Source organism: Carassius carassius, chromosome 50 (assembly GCF_963082965.1).
Source record: "Carassius carassius chromosome 50, fCarCar2.1, whole genome shotgun sequence".
In the NCBI taxonomy this organism is placed as follows: Eukaryota; Metazoa; Chordata; class Actinopteri; order Cypriniformes; family Cyprinidae; genus Carassius; species Carassius carassius.
The window spans coordinates 12,127,575-12,138,402 of NC_081804.1; the positions used below are offsets into that span (position 1 = coordinate 12,127,575).

Below are 10,828 nucleotides of genomic sequence, written 5' to 3' on the forward strand. Positions count from 1 at the left end.
ATATTTACATTAAAAACATTCTTAATTATATATAATTTTTTTAAGTACATATAGATATATAAGCAAATACATATGCCACTATGCAGCTTCTTGAAGTTTACATGACTTCCTGCAAATATATAACCCACCATACAAACAGAAAGTGTGTGTGTGTGTGTGTGTGTGTGCAGTGAGACCACATTTATTTCCTCTGTGTGTTCCATTTCTCTTCAGGAAACTGTAAGCTGTGTGAGAATGTTTGTGTTTTTTTCCTTCCCTCCCTCGCGCTGTCATTCATCCGTGAGCTGAGTGTCTTAACCTCTCTATAACACTGTTTTTCCAAACTCTGTGCGGAACAATTTGTGAGGTGAATGTCAGCGAGATATAACAGTCAACACACCTTCAGAACGTCCTCCTGCTTTTCAGAACTATATCAGGCGCGTGAGAGGCTGAGGAGAGTTTTAATCTTCAGCAACATGACACTCAAATCACACTGCACGGATCAACACACACCAACAGGTACGCATGTCTTTCTACATAGCAGACCATATGAGGGTTTAAAGTATTTTTTTATCTACATTTTATTTTATGAATTATTTAGGTGTGATGGTATGTTTAATTTTTGTTCACCTATTGCTTGTGAATATAGCAATAAATTGTGTAGTGTGAAATTAAAGAAACAAAAAAGACTAAAAAATTTAATTTAATTTAATTTAATTTAATTTAATTTAATTTAATTTAATTTAATTTAATTTAATTTAATTTAATTTAATTTAATTTAATTTAATTTAATTTAATTTAATTTAATTTACAAAAAACATAAATAATTCACATAACTTTACATAAAATGTATTATTTAATTTATTTTAAGCATTAAATAAATACATATATAAAGATACTAAAAATAATTCACATATGTTTAGGCACATACATTTTACAAACAAACACATTTTAACAAACAAACAAATTAAGTAAGTTAAGGACACTAAAAATAAAAAATAAAAATGCATAGAAAAATCTAAGCATTAAATAAACAAAAATTCTAAAAACACTGAAAAAAAAACCCTCAAAAGTACTACAAAAAATCTTCCACATAACTTTAAGTACATAAACAATTTAATGCATGACCACAAAAATAATTACATTCAATAATTTAATGTTTAAATATAAACACACATAAATAAGAAAAAGAAAAAAGAACCTGCTATTCTGTCATTGAGTCATTCTGGATGTCTTAAAAAAATCTATCAAAGCAAAAAGCAATAACTCAATCAGTCAATCAATCGATGAGAAGATTTTGTGTCTTTTTTAAATACTTAATGAATATTACCTGACAGAAACAGTAAAAAAAGAACCTGCAAAAAAAGTGAAGTGGACTGACAGTTTTCCATTTTGTCCATTCACAGGATCTCTATGGACCAGCGGACACTGCAAAAGACAGTACAGCTCTAAATCGCAGCTTAACTACCTCACAAGAACACATCCGATGGACCAGAGGAGGCCCAAACCTCACAGGTTCCACTCCTGCCTGATGTTTCGCTTAAAGGTAAATGGCATTTGGACACTTAAATCATGCTTTAATGTCACTGCAATGGAATCCATCAGTCAAGGTGTCTTTTACTGGATGCATGATGTCATTTCCCATCAGGCTCACACAGATCATCATCTATTTTTACACAGCTGTACTGCATGTATTGTGATCTAATTTAAACTTCCGAGATCATCTAAAATTACAATAAAAGTGGGTTGGCAAGCACAGATGTAGAGATACACAAAAATTCATGGGAAATTTACATGACCTCAGGCTTACTTCTCGCTTCCCCTGAGAAAGGTACCTGCTGCAGTACTGACTCGGCTCTGGCATGATAAACAAGAACAATGGCTCTGTTGAAACTGCTGCGGTTGTTTTATGACGTCGCCGGGAAAATAGGCAAATGAGGCTGTCGGTGTGTACCTGCAGAGTCAAACTGGTGGCATTGGCCGTCCAGTGCATTGTCTCATCTGCCTTTCTATATCGACACAGGAGCGTGTGAGAATGGAGCACAGCCAGCCTGGGGGAGACGTCCAGGAGAGCACTGAGAGCAGACTGAGGGAACTGGCCCTCAAATGGTTTACAGAGACCCAGGCGCCTCTAATTCTCCACAACGGCAACTTCCCAGAATGGTTCCAAGGATTTATCAGCAGAAAGTAAGAAGCGTTTCTGAGAAAATCTGGAAGGGGCAATAGATGCTATCTGTTATGTGATGCTACGACAGCTTTATTTAACTTTTTAAAACATAACATGCTATCTCTTCTGAGAAGAACTCGTTTTAGGTGCTTGTTTTTTTCAGAAGTTGTCTAGTCGATTAAAAATATGAGGTTATTTGAATCTATAGCCTCTTGAAAACAAAGGTCCGTTATTGGTATCTGGTTCCATGAGGAACTTTTAACATGCATGGAACCTAGAAAAAGGTTCTTCAGATTTTTTAAATGTTCTTCACAATAAGAAAAAAAGTTACTTGGGGAACCAAAATGGTTCTATCATGGTATTGCTGTAAAATCCCCTTTTGGAACCTTCATCTTTGAGAGTGGATCACAAGTTTTTACGTTTCGGAAGTGTTATACAGTATGTGTACTTATCTTGTTATGTAAGCAATATTCAAAGCTGGGCCGCTTTCATAATTCCCTGTGGTTTTGTGTTTCACAGGGATGCAGAGGAGCATCTGAAAGACAAGGAACTGGGCTGTTTCCTCATTCGGCTCAGTGATAAAGCCACTGGATACATTCTGTCTTATAAGTGAGTGTGTCTTCACACTTAGAAACAAAATAAGGGCTGCAAAAGTCATTGGTTACTTGCTGGAGTATCATTTAGCATTGGGTTTTTTTTCACAAATGACCCAGATATTTGCATTTCCTTTACGTACAGGAGGAAACTTTTAAAATGCAAAATTCTGGTTGAATATCAGCTATTTCTTGGGTTAATCTTTAGCTTAATGTAAATAATCCTTTAAAATGTTTACAAATGTTATTTAACTGAATATACTGTATTTTATTTAATTCATTTTAACAGTGTAAATGATTGTTTTACAGAGGTCGTGATCGATGTCGGCACTTTGTCATCAATCAGAATAAAGATGGGCGTTTTATTGTGACGGGCGACACAGAGATGCATGATACTCTCACCAGCCTCATCGAATATTACAAGACCAGACCCATTGAACCGTTTGGAGAATATCTGACACTCTCATGCTTTGAGGTGAACTTAAAAAAATAATGATTGCATTAAATGCATTTGCATTATGCGTTATGCATTAAATTGATCAAAATTTTTGTTTTATCAGTCCCTCCTTAAATAATTGCTAAGGCAAACATATTATTTATTTCTTTATTTTTCTTTGCATGTCTGATCTTGAATGTGCTGTTGTGTTGCAGTCGTCCACAAGCGAGCTGTATGATGTGATTAATTTTGACGTCAGGGAGAAGCCAGGAGTGAGTGTTAAAGCTGCGAAGCATATTTGGGACGATCCAAACAAAAAACCCCAGGAGACACAAGAGCAACCACCTGCCCTGCCGCCCAAAGGACACAGAAACACACCCGTATGTCACATTTGCCATTTCATTCAATTTGAAATTATTGTGTGTTTGATTTAATTGATATATATATATATATATATATATATATATATATATATATATATATATTTTTTTTTTTTTTTTTTATATGAATACTACATTTATTTAACACTTCATTTAAACATCTGACTATGGCTTCACATCTGGATAATTATGGTTGCTTTCTGCAGACAGTGCCGCCATTGCCAAGAAAATGCCCTCCTCTGAAAGCCGCCTCCTTTGAAGGAAAGGTCAGCCCAGAAAATGTCCTGTACACAGCAGTAGACCTGCAGAAGCCCAGAGAAAAGGCCCGAATGCCCACAGAGGGTAAAGACATTTCACTTACGTCTTCTCGAGGGGAACCCCGAGCCCTGAGGCCACAGAAAGGTCCTGCTGCAAACCAAGGAACCATTTACTCTGAGCTCCTAGTGCCAAACTGCAGAAGCCAATCCCTGCCATTCCTGGATGACGACAGTGAAGTAGAAGGACACTTTAATAGAAGAAGCCAACCTCAACTCTCTTCCCACATGCAGAGAGAACAGCTCCGCAATCCAGGGTTTAGCAACAGCCTGGAAATATTATGTAATTCGTCTGTTTATCAGTTAGCTGGAACACAAGGCAACCAAAACATGGCAGGGAGCAGAATGTCAAAGGTCAATGTGCAGGAAAGCAATGTTATGTATGCCGAGTTGCCTCTTGAACCCGTCCCAAATCCCTTTCGGGTTGACGACACATACGAGCAGATTCCCGACTCACGGTCTACAGTGAGAGCAGAGGAGACATCACACACTAATACCTACGAAATGCTAACAGACTTAAAACCCAAGCAGATTATATCTGCCCGGCCCCTCAAGGTGAGTGTTGACGTGATATATAGATAATTGCTCGGCATAAACACGTTAATGCTTCCATTTCAAAATGCTTTGTGGAACATAATATTTCATATTAAGAAACACTGTGATGATTATGACCAGTTATCTGATAATGATTTTAATAACCTGCATGTTGTTTCCTACAGACTGAGAAATGGAAATGGCTGTCCCCTGAATACTGGAAAAAATAACCTCCTCAGATGAACATCCCCACTGCTGTGAATCATAAAATTACACTAATGAAGAACAGTTAACAAAATCTACTTCCATCCACTGAAGCTATTTCTAAATTTTGAATACTAGAATAGTACAGCTTTTTTGTTTCCACTGGATTTTTGTATGTCTATTTATGAAAAATGTGTTACTTAGAAAATAATGGTCAAAAAATATTTATTAACTTAATAAAAATATCTAGAGTGTCTTTTTTTGTGATGTAGACTAGAATAACAGCAGTTTATTGGAACTTTTCTTTTAAGAAAAGGAATTTTATGTATATGATATGTAATAAAATTATTATATTTTGAATAGTCAGCCTGTGGCATTTTAGGTGACTTTAGGGGTTTATCATATTTTCTTGATAAAAAGCACCTCTAGGCCTACTGTACAACAATATTTGTTTCATCTCAACTTTATTGACCATGAACATGATTATTAATACACAGAGTGGGAATGAAGCTGGAAACCTTACAGTCTTCAAAATTACCTTAGTAACAGAGACCATCTGTGAAGGTGCATTTCTGTCTTTACGAGACTTGGTACAACTTTTGGAACCGTTAAAACAAATTATGTCACTGTGTTTCCTGCTTTTATGGTCTTTCACTTAATATTATTAATGATGAACGACAAATTTCCAGCAGAAACACTTTACACATAAATAAATAATATATAAAACAGAATTCAAAATTCTTGTGTAGGCTAAATAGCTACAACTAGCAGCTAATTATTACAAGTACTTAATACAAATGTGAAGTGAACTGAAGTGACGTGTGGCCAAAAATGGTGATCCATACTCGGAATATGTGCCCTGCATTTAACCCATCCAAGTGCACACACACAGCAGTGAGTAGATGCACACACAAACACAGACACATACTGTATTACAAGTCCAACTCTCTAACCATTAGGCCATGACCAGGGACGGACTGGGACTAAAAAACGGCCCTGGACTTTGACTAGGCCCGGCCCCGCCCAAAGCAACCGGCGCGCGTAAACTCGACAACAGCAACAATAACGCCTGGCATGAGTGTCACAAGTCTTCAATTGTGGCTCATGATACTATACCATCCAAATTATAGCAATAGCACTGATGTTGACTAGATGTTGAGCTGGAGTGGGTGTCTTTCTCTGCTCTTGGTCTAAGCTCAACCTGAATAAACAAACGATGGAATGGATTAAAAAAAAAAAAACAGGTTTTATTCCAAGATAGCATGGAATAGTTTATATAATATGTTGTTATAACAGCATATTATACAATCTATTTCATGCTGTCTTAAAATGAATTTATTACTTAATAATCTTAATTTATGCAGTAATTAATCTTACTGCACAGATAATAATAACACATCTAAATGAAAATACACCATTACAAATGTAACATCTGTATTCAAAATCTTCAAAGTTTGTAAGTATTGTAATGTTACCAACATTTTTAAAAACACAAAATTTTTAAAAGCACAACATATTTCTTAATATTAGCTACTGCATGTTACATTTTACAGCTAAAATGTTGAAGTTTAGCTGTTTTAACTACTGTAATCATTAAAAATGTAGCAACCTGAATATCACTTCCTAACATCATCCCTAGCAAGTAACTCTCTTTCTCCTCTCATGTTCCATACTTGGATCTGGATCTGCCTGTGGAACCAGCTCATCTTTCTGTCCCTCATCATCACTGATGGCATGTTGCTGCATAGTTGTGGCTCACTTCTTCACTGCTGCTAATATTATATTATATATAGGTGCTGCTGCTGGAAAATATTGCTATATATTTCAGTTAGTTTGGGACATTTAGCGGCTTCAGTATCTAAATTCCGCATTTTTTATCTCTCGCCTTCTCAGCCGCACCCTTTTCTTTCCGTTTTTTACACACGGTCGCGTTATGCATATTGTTTGTTTGTTTCTATGCTTCTTCTATCTAATGTTAAAGTCTTTGCTGTTGGTTTCTTCCTACTCTTCCACTTCTTCTTCTCCTTACTTGGCGGCCATGGCCAGTGCAGCTGGCATCCAACTTAAAGGCGCATTGCTGCCACCTACAGTACTGGAGTGTAAAACAGATTAGTGGGGGGAAAAAACGGTGATGACTGCATGCTTGGCGGGTGGTGTGCAGACCCGCCGGCCGTCCTGGAGTACCGGCCGTTCTGTGATTCTCCAGATCACACAGATGGCCAGTCCGTCCCTGGCCATGACTGCCCACATACACACTGTTATATAATCCACTTATTCATTAATGTTTCTTGCCAAGCTATTATCAACCAGCTAATACTCATAACATGACTTGATGAGTCACATTATCTATAAACTGTTTAGCTTTCTGTTTGTTCATTAATGTTTCTTGCTAAGCTATTGACAACCAGCTAATACTCATGACATGATCAAGGTGAGTCATAAACAGATTTAGCTTTCCATTTACTCATTAATGGTGCTTGCTAAGCTATTAGCAACAACTAATGATCAGCTAAGACCAGCTAGAAACCATCTTGTTTTCCGACTTAAATGAGCTGGTCTCGACAACACTGCTAGCTATCGTATGTCACATCCTGTAGAAGAATAAGCTTGGGTAACATAAAACAACTGTGACTGGTCAGAGTATTTTTAAAAATAAAAAAGCCAAATTGTGTATATAGTAGGCTACATTACGCATAACTGTATGGATAACTGTATATGGATTTAAATTATAGGACTATTGATCACAATAATCAGGCACTACTACATATTAATTATTATTTCCTAGAAACTTACACGCATCAAAAAAATTTATAAAATAAAAATACTTCCTGACTTTCTACAGAGAGTATACAGTAGGTGATATCCTCACATGTGATTTATCACTGGAAAAAAAATTTATAGCGACCATTCTGACTCCTCGGAGAAGCAAGACTGTGATTTGCACGCTTAGGCACAAACTCAAGGTACCAAATGGTGTCGGACAACATCTTCATGTAAAAGAGGACAATAAAGCTGCCAGCAGTGACTGATCTGTTTTTTTTGTGGCCAGCAGAAATCGTAAATAAGAAAGTCATCACACAGACAGCAGAACTTTAGGTAGAATTAGGCAACCAGACAAGATATGGTCTACAAAATGTTTCCTCTGAACCACACATACACTGTTTGTATAATGAATAGCATCCAGCAGAGCTAATGTGGCTAAGCTAACCAGTTAAACCTTGTAGCCAAATATGCATACAGTACTTCCCTATCCCTACTTTACAGTAGGTGAAATGCAGTACTTACTACTTCCACTGACATTATGAAATTCACATCCAATGGACACTTTAATATCCCCTGAGGCCATGGGAGAAGAAATGTGAATGGCAGTAAAGAAAAACATTTGTAGGTCAACATGTTGATTAAAGTACGTCCAAATTTCACTCCATACTACAAACGATTTCGGACGTAGCTCTTGAGTACCATAATGCAATGCTTATCTGTTAACATAAACCTTGACACTGGTGTCTCACATGATATTGACAGCATAATGAATGTAGCACGTCTAAATTGCTTTCCTACTACACACATTCATACTACAGTACATAGAACAAGCTTCTTGCAAAGTTTGTTCCGCATTAAATGTAGTACACTACATTATTCATTATTCATTATGTGATTTTGGATGCAGCTCTTGACCATCGTAATGCTACGCTTATCTGTGAACCTAAAATCTGATTGGTCGATAGAAATGGTATTACAGCTGTGACCAAAATCACTGCCTTATATAGTGCACTATTTAATAGGACAACCATTTGTAGTTTTCCCCGAAAAAAGTGGATATTATTGAGTGCATTCATTCAATCACACAAATCATGACAATAACATCCAATTTAGACTCAACGGTTTGAGAATACCCATAATGCACCGTGAGTGTTGCACCACTTATCCAGAAACACATGCTACTATGCCAAATCTTGTTAGAATACAGGTATATCTACAGTGGCAAAATGGACATTTGGAATGCTAATGCTAAAGTTCCAAAATTGGATGTAGAAGCACTGTTAAACTTAGGATGTTGTTTTTGCAGACTCAAACAAAGGTATTGTGTTTCCTTGCTTATCGTTATTGATCAAGAGATTAGCATATCGTGTTTAAATGAAAAAAAAAGCCATTACTTGAACACATCCAGTAACACTGATATAAACCTTGCCTTTGTTATCGAACCTGCTCCTAAAAAAACACCAACATTGATTGTTTTGAAACTATTGGGATGCCATACTGGCAAACATCAGTGGGCTAATAAGATTAGTGGGCAGCCAAGGCCAGCACAGTGAGTGTGTGCATGAACCGCTGCGTATGTGTGAGTCACCGTCGTCCCATTTTATTCCCCACGCCCAGAAGAATCAATGCTCTAATGCCTACATTACTGTCAGCAGCCTGAGTGGCTATATCAGACTGGAACAGAAGCACATCTAAATCAACAGATGCTCAGGGTGTGAGGTGTAATTAACGGAGGCGCATCATCAGCACTTACATCCCACTGTAGTTTTTAATACAGTCCTCATAAAGAGAGTTGGAGGTAACGGGATGAGGAATAAACCGCATATTAGCGCAGGCGGTGTTATCCCTAATGACTGCACACTGCTGTGATATCACCAAAACGGCACGATATGTTTTATGTTTGAGAAGCATTTTCATGGTTTACGTAAGTCTAGCAAATGGGATCTTTGGACCATTAACAGGTCTAAGTGCATTTGTATTTATTTTAAAGTCCATTTTAATTGTTTCTGGTATGTGTGTCAAAATTATTGTCTAATGATGAAAACAATTGTGAAACACCATACTATTTCAGATAATGGATACTTTTTAGCATGTAAAGGGATTGCTTACCACAAAATTAAAACTCTGCCTTCATTTATTCACCCTGAACCCACTGACTTTCATTGAATGGATAAAACAAAACACAGCAAATTCCCAAACTATGTTCGTTTGTGTTCAACAAAACAGAGAACTTCATACATGTTTGGAACAACATAATAGTGTCTAAATGATTTTAATTTCCGGGTCATTTTGGTGAATTGTTTTCTTTTTAGCTGCTATATGCGTGCTCCAATTAAACTTTTATTAGACTGAATCATATCTCTAATCTGTATGGTTTATTGAGAACAGATCATCTATAAACTTAATAAGAATTCAGATATTACCCCAGAGGATGGTAAAATGGGTTCCATTCCCTAGACTTTTATTACGAGATGTTTTTACAAAAAAAAAAAAAAGAAAAGAAATCTGAGATAAATTCATAATTATGATATGAAGACAACAAATCAATGACAAAAAGTTGAAATGATCAGATTAAAAAGTCATTTTATGACTAAAACAATAATGAGATAGTTATGAGAAATGTCAAGTCAAGATGATCAAAGTTGAAATTAATCAGATAAAAAGTCAGTGATGACAATGAAGTCAAAGTAAAGTGACTAGTCAAAATCAAAATTATGAGATAATGCCAATAACAGTTGAACTTATGAGATAAAAGTCATCATGATAAAAGCATAACTTATGAGAAACAATGATGACAAAAATGTAGATAAAAAGTCAATTGTAACAAGTCATAAAGTCAAAATTATGAGATCCACATTATGACAAATCTACTATTTGATCTGATAATTATGATGCAGTCTTTCATGACTTATTTTTATGCAATAAAAGCATGATTTCTTTTTCATATGTGGCTCAAATGGGGTTCCATATATATATATATATATATATATATATATATATATATATATATATATATATATATATATATATATACATATATGGTGACTTCAAGTGGGACTCTGGCCTAGCAACCATCCAAAACAGCCTAGCATCCAAATAGCTATGCCATAGCAAACGCTATTCTGGCAACCAAAAAGCAATCCCCTGGCAACCCAAAGAGTAATAAAAAAATAAATAAAAGAATCCACCAAAACAAAGCACAACATATACATTTACATTTTAAGCCATACCTCCTTGCAAAAACAATGTAATGCATTTGAAATGGTGTTGTACCCTCATAAAAGGACAGAAAGTGTCTGACCCAGTAAATCATCAGTTGAACTAATATGGCCAAGGACAGCTCTGTGCATCTCTGGGTAGAGATTTACCGGGCTCAGAGCATGCTGTGTATAATCATACGAGTGCTGAGGCAGCGCCGCTCCTAACTATCTCATTCAGCTTAAAGAGTCATTAAAGTG

The 10,828-nt window shown here is 36.1% G+C and overlaps 1 protein-coding gene across 1 annotated transcript; it reads left to right on the forward strand.

Moving 5' to 3' along the window:
* Nucleotides 1-326: 326 nt before the first annotated feature.
* Nucleotides 327-4,926, forward strand: LOC132133448 (uncharacterized). The gene is made up of 8 exons (XM_059546275.1): nt 327-498; nt 1,386-1,525; nt 2,003-2,166; nt 2,666-2,755; nt 3,049-3,214; nt 3,391-3,555; nt 3,762-4,424; nt 4,589-4,926. Exons 1-8 carry the CDS (start codon nt 351-353, stop codon nt 4,631-4,633), a joined length of 1,581 nt encoding a protein of 526 aa, XP_059402258.1. The 5' UTR covers nt 327-350; the 3' UTR covers nt 4,634-4,926.
* The last annotated feature ends 5,902 nt before the right edge of the window (nt 4,927-10,828 follow it).